The sequence below is a fragment of the Lemur catta genome, chromosome 12 (assembly GCF_020740605.2).
Source record: "Lemur catta isolate mLemCat1 chromosome 12, mLemCat1.pri, whole genome shotgun sequence".
Lineage (NCBI taxonomy): Eukaryota > Metazoa > Chordata > Mammalia > Primates > Lemuridae > Lemur > Lemur catta.
In genome coordinates this window covers 92,356,254-92,374,130 of record NC_059139.1, presented here as the reverse complement: position 1 = coordinate 92,374,130, position 17,877 = coordinate 92,356,254, and the positions used below count along the sequence as shown (strand labels likewise).

The 17,877-nt window shown below is 34.2% G+C and overlaps 1 protein-coding gene across 1 annotated transcript in view; it reads right to left on the bottom strand.

Annotated features, from left to right (window-relative positions):
- Positions 1 to 17,877, bottom strand: part of ADAMTS19 (ADAM metallopeptidase with thrombospondin type 1 motif 19) — a 231,720-nt gene that overhangs the window by 83,467 nt on the left and 130,376 nt on the right. The window contains exons 9-10 of the mRNA XM_045566066.1: positions 14,160 to 14,300; positions 12,510 to 12,660 (exon numbers count right to left, since the gene is read on the bottom strand). Coding sequence (XP_045422022.1) covers positions 12,510 to 12,660; positions 14,160 to 14,300 — 292 coding nt within the window. The remainder of the gene's footprint in view (positions 1 to 12,509; positions 12,661 to 14,159; positions 14,301 to 17,877) is intronic.

Below are 17,877 nucleotides of genomic sequence, written 5' to 3'. Positions count from 1 at the left end.
AAGAAGTGCAATAGCTCAGATGTGTGATATTACAGCTATGTCATATGAAGCCCTTTCTAAGAGGCAGGATGGGGAATCATGTTAGAAACAAACGCTCTCCACATGTTACACAGGCAAGAGTCAGGTTTTTTTTTTCAACTTAGTTGCCAAAACCACTTAATATGTCTGTTAAGAAAAGAACTTTAAAACTTAAAATACTTTGCATAGAAATCCACATAGAAATGTATAACTCAGCATTTCCTCTCAAACTAATTAAAATACTATAATAGCTATTTTTATTTTATAATAAGCAGATCATTAAAAACATATAAATTTGGATGGTTATCTCAGCTAGGCTTTTAAAATGTTTACATGAATGAACTATATGTATAACACATTAACTGCTATGTATTTTTACATGTATATTACATATATATTTTTACTTTGCAAGCCACAAAAGACTCTTTCGTGGAACAAACATATTAGGAAATGTTAAAGAAAGTGAAAGACTAAAAAGAAATTAAGAGAAAGGAAATCTGTCAATATCAACTCAATGGAAGCCTCAAAGAAGTGAAAATAAGAAGAAGGAAGAAACTTCATTTAAAAAGAAATTGATCCAGAATTAAGCCAAAAAGATTCCCCTTTTGGAATGGGGGATTAAGGTCTTAAACCAACCTTCTTGTAGGTAATGACTACAAATTGTGGACAGAGTAGAAAACACAACTTCCTGAAGGCTCTGGAGAGTGAACCTAGGCAGGCAAACTTTTGAGGGGAACTGGAAAAATCAGCATAAGGTGAGTTCATCAGCTTTGCAGCTTTGATTGAATAGCTGCCTATGGTTGCATCCTGACATCGGATGGCCAAAGCAACAGGGCAAAACATACTATCTCTCTAGATACATGAAGACAGAAGCTGAGGTGGTCAAAGCTGCCAACGAGTGAGATAATAAAATCAGAGGGACCTACTTCCCTTGTTGGCGCCTGACCCATACATACATGAGACACACTGTAAAGAGCATAGATAAAGGAAAAGTGAATGGATTTAAGATATGAGCTGCTGCTTGCAGTAGATGAGACAAAGTCTCCAGCTTGAATGTAATAAATTTGTCTGTGAAAACAAAACAAACAAGAAAACACTCTTTGGAGGCATATAACTGAATCTAGAATCTCTACAATAGTGGCCAGCAAACTTTTTCTGTAAAGTGCCACATAGTACATATTTTAAGCTCGTGAGCCGTATGGTCTTTGTTGCAACTTTTCAACACTGCCATTGCGGCTTGAAGGCAGCCACAGAGAATAAGTGAACAATTGAATGTGACTTTGTTCCAGTAAACCTTTATTTATAAAAACAGGTCGCCAGCCCCCAGGCCATAGTTTGCTGATCCTTATTCTACAACATTACTTCACAATTTATTGTGTACAAATAAAAATCATTGACCTATAAAGAACTAGTGTAATGTGACCCTTTATAAAGGATAAAGTAAGTAAATAGTTCAACCCTGAGATGACACATATGTTACAATTTTCATAAAATTTAAAACCAGCTACATGAATATACTCAATGAGGTAATGCGTATTGCTTGTAATAAATGAAAAGGTAAGATATCTCAAGAAAGTAATGAAAAAAGTAAATGGAAATGTTCATTTTATATGTGAAATAAATACATGAAATAAAAATTCATTGGATGGGCTTAATAGCAGAATGAAGATAATAAAAATTCATTAAACTTGAAAACAGATCAAAGGAAATTATCTAATCTGAAAGAGGAAGAGATGATATTTAAAAATATGAAAGAGCTACAGAAACTGGTGGGATTATATCAAATGGTCTAACATATGTAACTAGATTCGCAGAAGAGGAGAAGTAGAGAGGTAGAAAAATAGTTAAATGAATGATCACTAAAACTTCCCAGATTTGGTAAAAGACAAATTTACAAAGTCAAAAAGGCCAACAAACTCCCAATGGGATGAATGTGCATAAAAGCCTACCTCGGCACATCATAGTCAAATTTCTGAAAACCAAAGATGAAAAGAATATCTTGTATACACACAGAGAAAAACAATACATTACATACAGGAAAATAAAAATCCAAAGGCTATACATCTCTGATCATAAACCATGAAAAAGAGAAGGCAGAGGGACATCTGTGAAAGTGTTAAAAGAAAAAGAAAAGGTCAACCTAGAATTTATATCTAGTGAAAATATATTTCAAAAATTAGGGTGATATAGGCATTTTCAGATGAAAGAAAATTAAAGGAATTTGCCACTGGCAAACACAACTCAAATAAACGAAAAATGAAAATGGAACCAGAAAATTCACATCTTCAGGAAATAATGAAGAACAATGGAAAGGGTAAATATCTGGGCAAAAATTAAAGACTACTTTTTTATTCTTTATCTTTAAAATATATATAAAATGTATAAAGCAAAATTTATACAATTTTATTGTATTGTTTACAATACATAGAGGTTGTATATATGATGACTACAGCACAAAAAGCCAGAATGAGGAAATCTACATACCTATGTGGCTTCATGTTTCTAAATTTTAAATAAAATTGTAGTGTATTAACTCTAAATAGACTGAGAAAATTAAGACTTTATATTCTAATCCCTAGAGCTGAGATTTGCAAAATATGGCCAGGAAATTGGCCAACTGTCTTTGTAAATGAAGTTTTACTGGAACATGTCCATGCTTATTCACTTACATATTATCTACTGATCTGAGATAGAACAGTAGATTTGAGTTACAACAGAGGCTCTATTGCTGACAAGCTTAATATATTTACTGTGTGGCTCTTGAAATAAAAGTTCGTAAGCCCAGGACTAGGACCAGATCAGAGCAGACACAAACCTATAGAACAGGTAGAGTTATAGCTAAAAATGTAATAGATAAATTAAAATTAAGACCCTAAAAAATTGTGCTCACATGGTAGTAATATTCATTGGGTATCAGGTGGGGGGAGGGGGGCAAACTCACAGCTAATAGATGTGGAGTCCACTGTGTGGGGGAAGGGCATGCTTGCAGCCCGGGCTTGGGTGAGGCAAAGGCATATATGTAACCAAAATGTTTGTACCCCCATAATATTCTGAAATTTAAAAAAAGTAGAAAAGGGAATCAGAAGAAAAGAAAGAGTTAATAGAAGAAAATACATTATAAAATGCTAGATCTAAATTCAAAATCATTGTTTAATCAATGAGTAAACATTAACAGGCTAAATATTTCAAATAAAAGATCACAATTATTGGAATAGATAAAAAGCAAGACTCAACTATATGCTTACTACAAGAGACTCACTTTAAATATAAGCACACAGATAAGTTTAAAATAAATGAAAAGAAAAAGTTATACCATGCAAAAATAAGCACACAAAATCAGACTAATATCAGATATAATAAACTTCAATATAAAGGGTGCCACCAGAGGGGAATTTTTCATAATAAAAAAGTTTCAATTCATCAAGAAGACAACAATAATTGTTCTAGTGTTTAGCAACAAAGCCTTATGAGGTATGAATCAAAAGATGACATAATTAAAAGAAGTGCACAATTACAGAATCACACTAGGATATTTTAAATGTCCCATTTTAGCAATTAATAGAACATCTGGACAAATAATAAAAGATGATTTGAACACCTTGACCTAATTAATATTTATGGAATACTAACCCTAGCAATTATAGGAATATATTTTCTCAAATGCATATAGTATATTCATTTGGCTAGATTATAAATGAGTCTCAATAAGCTCAAAAAGATTAAAATGTAGAGTATAATTTTGGATCTAGGAGTAGAAAGTTGGATGCTACAATAGATGAATGTTTAAGTGTTTAAGACAGGGGTGGGGAACCTGCAGTCTTAAGGTCACATGTGGCCTTCTAGGTCCTTAAGTGCACAGCCTTTTGACTGATTTCACATTTTACAGGACAAATCTGTTCATTTTTATTAATAAGTTTTGGTTCAACTTTTATATTTTTATTTTATTTTTAAAATGAACATATTTAAAATACCAAAGAATAAAATAAGTTTCAACAAAATAATCCTCCCAGATTGACCAGTACAATTAGAACATTAATGAGCCATAACCACTAAATTGATGCCTCATGATTTAGTTCTAACTTCCTCCACTTGACTGGTGCCACTACTGCACAAGGCTGGTTGGTGAGAGTTTATGGGGGTTGAGTAGGTCAGTCTGTTAACAGCTTTTGACAATGGTGACTGTGTTTCTGTTTGAAGTGGAATTTGTGAATAGTTGCACAGCTGGACAGTATTTTTCAATTCTGTCTGCTTAACAGCCCATCATGTCAAAGACGATCAAGGGAACATGGAAGGAAGAAAACAGATTTTGCAATGAGGATTCAGAATTGCAATATTATCTTGTTTCTGCTAAAGATAAGATAATTTGCTTGTTTTCTGTTCTGCAATATCAACATTAAAGAAATTCAATGCTCATCAGCATTATACCACTCAAAAGGACCAAAAATGCGAAAGGTTATACTGTAGAAATTAAAAGATGAAAAGCAAAAGCAAAGACAATTCTTTCAAGCAGCAATAAGACCTGGAAATAATGCCACTGTAGCAACTTATAAAGTAGCTTATATACTCGGGAGAAAAGAAAAGCCATTCAGTGATGTAGAAATTGTGAAAAATGCATTGTCCAAGTTGTAGGATGCTTGGACCCTGATAATGTTTCAAAGTACAAACAACTGCCTCTTTCAAGGAGAACCATAACTGACTGGCAGCATGAATCCACCTTCAACTCAACAGAACAACTTCATGCAATACTTAAAAAGGAAAATGTATATTATTCAATTGCTTTGGATCAATCAAATGATACTACTGACTCAGCACAGGTTTTATAATTCATTTGGGTCATAACAGAAGATTTTCTTTGCTAGGAAGAGTTACTCGCTTTGGGCACTCTTGTGAACAGAACACAGGTAATAGATACCTTCAACAACTTTCAAGATAAATGTTGTGAAGTTGGACTGAATTTGGTAAAGTTAGTGAGTGTATGTACAGACGGTGCACCTTCCATGACAGGAAAACATGGAGGGTTTATTGCACAGATTTAAAAAAGTATTAATAGATCCAGATGCTCCCATTTCTTTTCATTGTATCTTGTATCAGCAAAATCTCTGTGCTAAAGCTACTATTTTAAGTGACACTTTGCAACAAGTTGTAAGTATTGTTAACTCTGTGCAAATATAACATGTCATCATCAGTTTTGTAACATGCTAAAATTGAACACTGAGGTATTCAATGTAGATTTGCCCTATCTTTCTATGGTGCATTGGCTATCACAGGGACAAGTAGGTGTTAGCCAAAATTTTATCTCTGTAAGAAGAGAGAGTTAAATTTCATGAAGAACAGAATCAGCAATGTGAATTACTGAAAGAACATTTCTATAGGAATGTAGCATTTCTGTGTGATACCATGTCAAATCAAAACAACTTGAATATTTCTTCGCAAGGTAAAACCACGTCTATATACATATATAGGGCAAAAAAAAAAAAAAAATCCAAGCATTTCGAAAGAGACTTTTTCCAAAACACTTCTTTAAAAGAAAATTTTGGATGAACATTTTATCCAGTTAGCAAAGGTCATTGATGAGAAGGATGACATATGTGAATCATTTGAAGAGTACACAGCTCTTGCAGACCTATTAATTGGAGAATGCAATGAAAAGTTCCCCAACTTTGAGAATCATGACATCACATTGAAATTAGCATTTCAGCCTCACCTAGTTGATATCATCAACGCACCTAAAGAACTACAGATGGAATTGATTGAGCTCTCAGTAGATGACATTTTATAGTTATTGTTTAATGCTAAGAAAGATCCCTCTGAAATATGGAAAAATGCAGTAGAATACCCATGCCTTTGGCAACATTCCTGAAAAATGCTTTCTTGCTTTTCAACCACTAATTGCTGTGAATCTACATTTTCCTACCTAACCCAAATCAGGATGCTCTTAAGGTCACAAATGACTGATACCCATCTGGAAGATCAACGGAAACTGTGGACCTTCATGCCACAACCAAAAATGTTCAAATGCTTTCCAACAAAAAGCAGACACAACAAAATCATTAAAAGGTCAACTTTAAAATTAAGTCTCATTTTATGAAATTATTAAGTACATAGTAGATACATTTTTACAAAATAATGTACATTTTTAATTATTGAAGTTTCTTGAATGTGGCCTTATTTGATTACACCTAAATTAATATGACCTTCCAACATGAAAAGTTTCCCCATCTCTGGTTTAAGAAAAAACAGATAAAATTTTTCCAAAGCGATTGTACTATTTTTCATTTCCAGCAGCAGTATATGTGGTTTCCGGTTGCTCTGTCATCATTGGCGACAATTTCATATTTTCAATCCTTTAAACTTAAAACATTGCAGTGGGTATGCCAATGTAGCTCTTTATGGGTTTAATTTGCATTTCTTGATGCAACATTAATGATGCTGAACATCTTTTAAGGAGCACGTTGGGTATTTGTATATCTTCATTTCTGAATTGTTTGTTCAAAATGTGTTGCCTATTTTATCAGATTGCTGGTCTTTTATTGAGGAATTTATATATTCTGGACACTAATCCTTTGTCAGATGTACATATCATGAATATTTTCTCCCATTCTGTGGCTCACCTTTACGTTTTCTTAACAGAGTTTTCCTAAAGGAAATCATTTTGTTTTGATAAATCCTAGATTGTATTTTTTTCTTTTATTGGTCATGTTTCTGGTGTCCTATTAAAGAAATATTTCTCCTATATTTTCCCTGAAGTTTTATAATTTTATAGATTTCACATTTAGGTCTATAATATATTCTGGGTTAATTTTGGTGTATGAATGAAGTAATTTTTTAAAAATGAACATCCAGTTGTCCCAGCAAAATTTGTTGAAAAGCTTTTGTTTGCCCATCAAATTGCCTTGTCACTTTTGTTGAAAATCAATTATATGCATATGTGAGAGTCTATAATTAGACTATTGTGTTCCGTTGTGGGGTTATTTCTCTCCTTTTGCCAATACCACACTGTCTTCATTACTGTAGATTTATAAGTCCAAAATCATGCAGTCTACATACTCCAACGATTTCATGTTAAGCCTTTTTACAACCAAATTTCTGCTGCCCCTGGAATTTCACAATGCCAAGTTAGAGACTCAGCCCTCTAGAAATGAAGCCCTCCAGAAATGAAGGCTTTCTCATGAAGGACTTCATTTCAATACCACTCTCTTCACTGGATCAGATGGGAGGTTTTAGAAAGTCCTCCATAGTTTTGATGAATAAAGCAGTTATGAGAGAAATATAAAACTGGAAGTTTCCATGTCAATTATTAAAGTCATTATATGATTCAAATCATACAAGAAAGTTTCTACACATTTAATACATATGCAGTTCACAAATGTGCCTAGTCCAAAAACAAAGGGAGGACCTTAAGTTTCCTGGAGATCTTCAATTTTATCACACTTCCTTCTTATTCAAAAAAAGTAACTCTTGCAGGGCCACTTCTTACTGTTTCTAGGGAAACATCCCTCCATACCTCTGAATTCTCAGCCAGGCTAATTTCAGGAAGCTATTACAATGACTTGATTCAGTTGGAGCTGGCTCAGCCACAAGATGCCAGATGGCCTGAAGGCACCAATAGCTGAGGACTTAAGAACAAAGCCATCTAAGAAGTTACCCATTAATTCTGCAAGTTAATGCAGGAGAGTGAGCTTTTATTGCTGGAAATCAAAATGTTGCACAAGCATCTCTACATCTGTGCCTTTAAACATTTTGCAGATGTGTAAGCTGTTATCCTAAGGGTAAATTTATATCATTAATTAGATCAGCATTATGCAATAACAGTGAGTCTCTAGTGCTTGTGTTTAAATATCTCTTTACAAGTATGGAAGAGAAATATCTAATTGAGACGCCATGGTCTAGCTGTCATTGTCAGATTCAGAATTATTTTGTTTCTAAAATTCTACCTGAAACATACATGTTGAAGCTCACTGTGAACCTTCACACCACGAAGCTTGACATTTATTTGTAACAGATTGGCCATAAGGTGGTAATAAGGAAGCCTGACCAAATCGTGCATAAGCTGTGAAACAAGTTATCCGCCCCTATGGGTTGGCTTTTATGTAGTCATTACATTCATATTCTAGAAGGTTATCATCACATTATCTTGATATATTATATATTTGAGAATCAGGTATTTATATGAGTGAAAATTTAGAAATTATTTCTCCATCATTCAATTGATTGATTTATTCATTCAAAAAATACATATTGAGCACTTACTTAGGTGCCAGGCACAATGACAAAAAGGACCCACAACTCCATTAATATTAAGGAGCTTGCCTTCTAGGAGATTTGTTTCACACAGAGTTTAGATGACAGATTGGCAGGTATGGTGACTTGACATGGATCCACTTGAAGATATACATGTGTGTAGCAGAACTATAGTCAGGTGTCACTTAATGATGGTGGTATGTTGTGAGAAATGCATCATTAGGCAATGTTGTCACTGTGTGAACATCGTAGAGTATACGCACACATACCTAGGTGGTACAGCCTACTACACACCTAGCCTATATGGTATAGCCTATGCTCCCAGGCTACAAACCTCTGCAGCATGTTACTGTGCTGAATACTGTAGGCAACTGTAACACACTGGTAAGTATTTGAGTATCTAAACATATCTAAGGATAGAAAAGGTGCAGTAAAAACACAGTATTATAATCATAAGGTACTACAGTTGTACACGTGGTTATCATTAATCAAAACATCATTATGTGGCACACAACTGTATTCAGTCTTCTATATTTATAAGTATTCCACTTTATACTTGTAAGATATAACTCCTGACACTTATTAGGTATTCAAGCATATTCAGACACCTTCAAATAATAGTGTGCCAAGTTGTCTGGGAAAAAAATAATCAAACATCTATTCTTAGACTTCATTTTTCTCCATCTGTCTTCAGCTTTTCACACAGCTGATCACTCTTGCTTTGAAAATGTCCTCACTTAACTCTCTAGGATCTTAATTTGTTTTGGTTCTATTCCTACTTTCTCATTTTCTTAAACTCTAAATATTGTATTGACTTAGCTCTGTCCTTGAATATTGTCTCTCTTCTAACTCACTTCATATTATTATCGTTTAGTGTTATGTCCTCAGTATCATCTACTTCTTTATAATGACTTCCAGATATATATCTACATATATCTGTCTTGGACCTGCTTACATCTCTACTTACTTGGATGCTTAATTGGGCATATCAAACTTAAAATTTGACTCACATTAAATTCCAGGACATTTTGCTTGCTGTTTTCTCTCACTATAGTCTTCCCAAGATAAATGCATGGCTTGCTCTATCACTTTGTTCTGATCTCTAAACAAATGCCACCTTATCTAGGAGGATTTCCTGGGTCACCTTATAAAAATAGCACCATCCCCATCCTCCCACCTGGTAGTACTTCCTACCTTTCTTACCTGAGTTTATATTTCTTCAAAACAATTGTCACCAACTGACATATTATACATGTATTTGCTTATTGTCTCTTTCCTCCAACTAAAATGTAAGCTCCATGAGGGTGGAGTCTTTGTTTCCTGCTGTAATATTGGTGCATAGTACAGTGCCTGGAAAGCAGTTGGAACTCAATAAATATTTGTCAAATACATGACTAAATTTGTAAATAATTTCTTCTATGTCTCCTGCTATCTATCTGTCAGATTCTTACATTTTGCATACTGTACTGATTTGGGATTGCAATATAAAAATGAAGAGGAAACAATAACGACATTTCTGGATACCTAAAACCTAAAACTTAACTTTATACAATGTCTAGTTTAAAACAAGGCAACAAACTAGAATATTGAGAAACACAGATTTAAAAAAAAATCCAATAAACAGTTATATTTTCAGAGATGGAAAAATCCATGCAGTTGTGTTAGTCAGAAATAACCATATGAATAGAGCAAATAGCTTAGAAAAATAAAAGAAATCAATTAAGATATGTTTTTAACCTTGAGAGGGTAGGAGCTATAGGAGACAAAAAGAATTCAGCTGAAACATAGGATCTTGCCTAAGGGTTTTCCCATACAGAAGATGATACGGCAGTTAAAGAAGTTTAAGTTCCATAAGAGACCATAGAGCATAGTGGTTACAATGAATTCCCTTCTTTGGATTTAGACATATCTGAGTTTGCATCTAACACTACCTCTTAATGCATATAAGAACTTCTAAGTGCTATTTATCCAGGCCTCAAATTGTTGATCTGTAAAACAGGACTGGAGAATAGCTATGGCATATAATAGCTATAAGAATCAAATTAGATCATAAATAGTAATAATTTAATACATTACATGGCAGATATTTAGAGCTCAAAATACTGTGGAATGATACTAGTAAAATTCAACTAACTGCAATATGTTTTATTATTAAAATAATTTCTAAAAGCTTTTAAAAACGGTATTTATGGAAAACAATCTATAATTTACCAAAATCATGTTCGTGGTTGATTATCTGCTGAGTTTTGCTAACACTGGGAGAACTTTATAAAAGGCGAATGGTTTCGATTATCAGTTCTATCAATTCTTTGTATGCAATTCTTTTGTGCATAAACTGAAACTCTCCCCTGTGCAATTCTCCTACAGCAGAAACTATAAAGAGCCTATCCTGTTGTCAAAAACAATGTTAATTTCAGCATGTAAAGTCTCTGCCCATAAACCCAATTCTGTGTACCTCAAAATATTAATTTTACCATTAAGATTTAAGAAAAAAGATTGTGAGCAAACTTTTGATTGCCTAGAAACGCAGAGGTGGGAGCAGAGTGAAGGGGGTTAGTAGATGAGATCGGAGACACATAGTGACAGATCTGACAGAACCGAATCTGTCTGCTGTCACAATCGTCACACATGATGCTGACTTCCCAGCACCATAGTGGTGCCACAGGTACAGCCTTGGGAATTAGATCACAGTCACACAGCAACACCAGTTTCTCTGGCGCTCCACTACTCCCAGAGGAGTATTCCAGTCTATGCAACTTTCACATAGCACATTCGATGCAGCTCCAACTCCATAAACTCACTCATTTTAATTCTACATCAAATATTCACTGAATTTTTCGCTTACTCTTTGCAAGCCACTGGGCTACCTGCTAGAGAAATGCACGCTGTCCTTAGATGTTGCTAATGAGTGAGACTGATAAGGAGCAAATAAACCAATAAATGAATAATTCTTTTGATGAGAACTGTAAAGCAGAGAGACAGTATAAAACATCATAATGTCATATTGCTGTGGTCCTTATAAGTGATTTTAATTATGCTGCCAGTTATCCAAAACAGCATCATCTTCAACAAAGCCAAACTCCTTTGAGGCCATCACAGACACTTTGGTGGGGTGAAACAGAGTTAGCTTTCAGGAGGCTACTTAACCAATTTACCCTCAGTGTGGCTATCGATTTATTCCTGAAGTGGAATGTGTGTGCGTGTTAGGAGGAGGGGGGAGGAGAGGGGCAGAGAGGGGATGGGCAGCAGGAAGAGAGAAGAAAAGAAGAAGGAGGGGTAACTGAGCTCAAATTCTTCCATTGGTTCAGAAGGCTATTCTGCTTCATCCTTTAGATTGTATAGGCCTGACACAACTGTCCTTTCTGAGCAATTACTGACTACTGTAATAGTACTAATAATACACAGACACTGTTTTTATATAGACAGTTTCCCTCTACACATTTGTCTGTTTCCTCTAGTTTATTTGGAAATTTATTCTCTTAATTTTTGTTCCTATAAAACATACTTTTCGAAATTTATTTTCAGAGTGAAAGGTACAGTTCCTCTTCCACAATGACATGTCCATACATAGTTTTTGTTGCATTTCCCCGGTTATCGGGTGGGAAAGGACCGTCGGCTCTATGGAGGAGCCACGGGTTCCTTATCTAAGGATTCAACTGATCACGGGCCACAGTTTTTAAAAAAAAACACAATACAAAATAACAATACAACAATATAAAATAACAGAAATTTTAAAAATATAGTATAACAATTATATAGCATTTACAATGTATTAGGTATTGTAAGTAATCTAGAGATGATTTTAACCATACAGGAGAATGTGAGTAGATTTTATGTAAATATTACACCATTTTTTACATGGAACTTGAGTATCTAGGGATTTTGGTATTTGTGGGGGTCCTAAAACCAACCACTCGTGGATACTGAGAGATAACTGTACGGAATTTAAAATAGAAGCATCTAACTGTCACAATGCAAATACTTCTCTGACTTCTGCTTAATTTTCAAAGTAGAAGTTGTTGGGTCCTTCTTTACTGACGTTGATTAAATGTGCACACCTTATTTCCATCACTTCCAAAGTATAAAGAAAAAAAATCCACAGACCTTGTCTTAGGAAATCCTTCTTTGAAGCATTAGGGTGCTTTTGACCCACAAACCCCCAAATAAAGTCCTGTTTGTCTTCTCCAATCAATACTTCTAAACAAAGAATGGGAACACTTAAAAAAATCCCACCTGGACACAACTCGTACCTGCATCTCTTGACAAAAGGAGGCCAGTGGGCCAAAGAGTATCTGACACTGCTCGTCGGCCGTGTACGTCACCCCTGGCAGCTCGGAGGGCACCGTCACAGAATTGACGCTCTGAGGATTTGTCTGTCGCAAACAGTTACTGGCCTTTGACCTGACAATATGCAGATACGAATGAAAGTTTGAATTTAAGGTAAAAACCTGTTAGCATGGCAACAAGAAACATTTTTATAATACCAAAAACATCTTTTTACTTTTACTTCTAAGTGCTTCTATTGAATGCTCAAAGAAATCATTTCATGTATGAAAATCATTTACTTACAATTATTTACGAGATAATAAATAACAATAGTGTTCAAGTAAATAGAACATTTTGGTTTATAAAGCATGTTCATATGGATTATCTCAGCTAATCTACATAACACTGTAAGTATTATTTTATGCATTTGTAAGTTACAGAAGCTCAGATTCAGAGAGTAAATTGCCCAAAAGTAATGTGTGAATGTAAGAAATCAGCTACACTTGGGGATTTAAAGAATGTATGGAAAGCATTCTCAATTAAATAGTAACAGTGAAGATATTTTTGTACTTGTCATTTGTAATACAACTCTGTATACAACTTGTATACAGCTTTGTAATACAACTTGTAAACAACATTTAATTTGATCAGAGTCCTGATTCATATGAAGGCAGTCATATGAAATCATGCATGATCCTTAGGAACCCATTAGGAACAATTAAGGGCCACTGAGCAGCTACTAATGGTGTGTTCAAAATATCACATGTTCTGAGTGCTGTTTTCTATTATGACAACGAGCATGCACAAAACGTATTGCACATATTTCAGGACAGAGTTATGGTAATGTAATAAACATCATATTTTATAGATTTTAATTCCCATTTAATAGAATAAACAGGCTTAAATATTTAAAGGGTATGGAAAAATGAATAAAGTTTGCCTGAATAGTGAATTTAGCTAGCTTGGTGTTCCTATATTCCTTAGTTAGACTTGCTTTGGATACCTTAAGCATCTCTCTAACTACTTTGCACATCACCTACTGCTTCAGCTGCTTATTCTATTATCAAAGGAAAAAGTAAAAGAACAAGGGCTTTAAGATGAAAATTGGAACACTAGGATTATTTTTCAATTTTTTTCCAACCAGATAGAAGCTAAGTGTTACTCCCATTGAATGTGGAAAAGAAGAGAATCAAAGACTATTATAAGGGTGAAAACTATTTATTAATGAAAAAAGATTAAAAGCGTAGAATTATCATAATGGAAAGGTGGGGATTTTATTAGAGGAGCTCTTTGTGATAACAACACATGTGTTGGGTGAAGAGCAGTGAGAATATTTCCACCAGGAAACACTTAAGAGGTAGTTAGACACTGTGATAGATTCTCTTTATCATTACAATAATTCTTCAATCTTACAGAGCATCTTGACCATTCTTTTATTTGAAAAATATGGAAACTAAAAGCAAACAGCGCATCCCAATCCACATCATGAGTCAAGGGAAGAGCCAGGACTGGAATTCAGTGCCCCGATTTCTACACAGGTGGCCTTTCCACTGGGCCCTGCTGCCTCCCCGGCTGGCAGAAGACGCAGCACACGCAAACACACACAGTGCAACAAGGATAAGTGACCTCAGTACCTGAGAAATCTTTCCAAATCTTCCTTGCTGCATCGAGACCATGAAACATCACCAAGATTTTGTCCTTTAATCCATTCACCAGACATGATGTGAAGACCATCAGCACATGATGGGTGGTCATTGTCATGATTAATGCCCATGCTGATTCCAAACATAATTAAAATTAAAAAATTACATTAAGCGATGTAACTTTTTAACTTTTCATAGCTGCAGGTAAATTATGGTTAAAATGCTTAAAATATTGGGAGAGAAATTTGTTTTAAAAGAAATTTAAAAATAAAATTGGATTTCCGATTATTATTAAAATCATTTTTATTTTATATAAAATCATTTATTTATTTACATTTCCCCAATCAACCTACAAAATGACATGTTTAGGCCACCTATATTGAAATGATCTATAGATATATTTTTTGCATAGTATATATGAAACTCAGAAATAGTAAATTTCTATTCAACCACACTAGATTCCTGCTCTTGTCTGAATCAAATTTTCTTCAAAATCTGAATTGAAACCACATTATACTATTAATTTCCTATTATATCTTCACCTTCTACTTCATTAAACCATCTTCTTCCACCTCCTACGTATAACACAATCTGTCCTGCGAAAACTCCTGGACTTTTTTATCTTTTCTGGTGAATCCTGAATCTGTTGAAACTCCATTCTATAGCAGCACAATTCACAACTGCAAAGATGTGGAAACAACCCAAGTGCCCATCAATACGTCAGTGGATTAATAAAATGTGGTATATGTACACCATGGAGTTCTACTCAGCCACAAAACACAATGGTGATCTAGCACCTCCTGTATTATCCTGGATAGAGCTGGAGCCCATTCTACTAAGTGAAGTATCACAAGAATGGAAAAGCAAGCACCACATGTACTCACCAACAAATTGGTATTAACTGGTCAATACTTAAAAATCTGACTTATTTCTAAATGGATATTCTAGAATACCTTAAATTCAATATGTCTGAAGTCTGCCCATCTGATTTTCTCTTTCAAACCTCTATTTACTCCTGTATTCTCTTGCTCTCTTTTTTATGCTATTGCTACTCACCAAATTCTGCCAAATAAAGAATCTTCAGGTCATCATTTATTTTTTCCTCCTTGAATTCTTACCTGATTTATTTTATTTACTGAGTGTTAGGCACAAGTCCTGCTTTCTAAATATTTCCTTCAACTGCCATCTCCCTTCAATTTCAATTGTTACTATTAAAGATGATTACATGATATTCTTATCACAGTATATAAAGTCTTGACAATTATTGTGATACTGAGTCCTGTGCCTCTAATCTTTATCAGCATTTCCCTTCCCTTCCTCCTACAGTCCCCAATGAGATCTATTTAAAACACAATCTGACCATGACACTCCTCTGTTTTCTCATTACCTATGTGGCAATTTCCAGCTCTTTAACATGGTACAGAGCCCTTCATCTTCTTCCATGTCATTTACTGCGTTTTCTCTTCAGCAAAACCAAAGAGCTGTCGTTTCCCAACATTATGTCGTTTCTCATTTTCTTATAATTATTATCTAGCATTTCCTAGGTATTCTACATAGGAAACACATGATAATATGTATCATATTATAAGTTTGAGTTAAACAACTCTGTGGGGTAGGAATTATAACATCCATTTGCTGATGAGCAGAAGTAGCTTGCCCAAGACTATACAATGAGAAATTGGAAAGTGATAATGTCTGAACTGAGGTACCTGGCTCTAGAATGCAGGTGAGTAATCATTCCACACTGGGCATCTATGAATTTGATTCTGCAACCCATAACCTGTCCAAAGTGCCTTTCCTTCAGCTTCTTTGCCTGGACAAATTCTATTTAATCTTCAAGATTAATGCAGATTACTTCTAGGAGGCATTCCTTCCCTAATCCCTGCCTTACCTGTTTGTATTGCCTCTTTTTCTCACCAAAGGATTCTGTAAATAATATTGCTACAGTGTTTTCTACATTGCATTGTAAATTTTTACTTTTGGTTGACTCCAAATTCTTGAGGACAAGGTCTTTTGCATCTCTCTAGGAGCCTAGCATATAGCAATCACACTCTGTAAGCCATGCTGAAATGCTGAAACAAGCCATCGTGTAAAATCTTTTCTATTTCAGGAAAAAAATCCATATCATCTCCTGTGAATTCTCATAGTGAGGTGAGCAAAATAATTATTTGTGAATGAGGGTTAACGCTGAAGAAGAGAGAAGAAAGCTTGTTTTTGCATATGCCAAGTCTGAGATGATGGCAGGGTAGTCCACTGTTCCTTTTCTCCTTCAGTTATTGTCTAGATAACAAATAAAATTGTCTTTCATAATGAACCACTTATAAGAATATCCATATTGTATTTTAAAACACTAAATTAAAAGAATTTTTGTAGAAATTGCTAAGGGAAATCACAACTAGACTGCCTATGTTTTCTCAAATCAAAATAATTTTTTAAGACTTCTAAATTATATTTTTATTAAGATGAATTAAAAATTTGAATCAAAATTGTTACAATTAAATATGTTTTTGAAAGAGGAAAATGATATGGAAGGAATTAATTCCATCCACATCATTAGTGATTTAAGACTAATTATATCACTATATCAGCTAACTTTGACTATGAAAATTATGGTCTAAATAAAACTAAAAATACATTATTGAATATTACTTTTCAATTTTATTGTTAGAAAAAATCACTGGTGAATCATATTTCATTTTCCTGTTCTAATTAATGACTTCAAATAGAGTCTGTATCAACACAAGTCAACAGAATAATTGACAAAGAAAATAAGAAGATAAAAGTTTTCATAGCTTGGAGTTGAGGAAAAGTAAGAGATTATATGGAATATGTATTGAATGGTTCAAATGACAGAATATTGAAATGTAGAGTGAAGCATTGTTGAAGTTAGAGAGAGATTTAATCTCTGTATCTTCCCCTAATTCATGTGACCAGAGGCAAGTTAAATAACAATAAATAAACATGCCTCAGTTTCCTCATTTGTTAAATATACTTTCCCAAATGATTTCTTTTTTTGAGAATGCATAAGGATGATATAAAAGGCCTACACAGTGCCTGGAATATAGGAGAAAACCATAATGATCTTTTATATTAGGGCAATAAATTAGAGAAGTTTTGTGTCACTCCGATTTGTCAAAAGATGCATACACTTATCATTAAAGGTAATTTTCTGTATTTGCTTTCTTTGGTGAATGTGTGGACCTAAGAAAAGTAAAAAAAAAAAAAAAAAGACAAGAATTTGCTTTGCTTAGATATTAAATTAAAATAAGAAATTGTAAATATGGCATAATCATTCAAATTGGTCAATGGGCCTTAATGTGTTTCTAACTGTACAATGCAGACGTGGCCTCTGTTACATCACTGTCTCATCTCCACAGCTACTTGTCACGTGAAACACACTCAACCCTTCATCGGTGGTGGTGGTCTTTCAACCATACACAAATGCTATTATTTTTGAAGGGCAACTGGTCTTTTTCAGAAATAATACAACTTCCTAAATAATGTGTCCATTTGAGAGAAGGAGAGGGACTACTTCCAAGATTTAGCATTTTGGACATTTTCCCAAACTTGTGTAATATGATTTTCCAAATATGGAAGATTACAACCTCTCATCCATGACCATTTTCCTTTTGGGATCCTGATTCTCATGTAAGAGACTGGCTTAGCCATGGAGAGATCTGGTGATTTAAGCATTGTTTACCATTAGTTA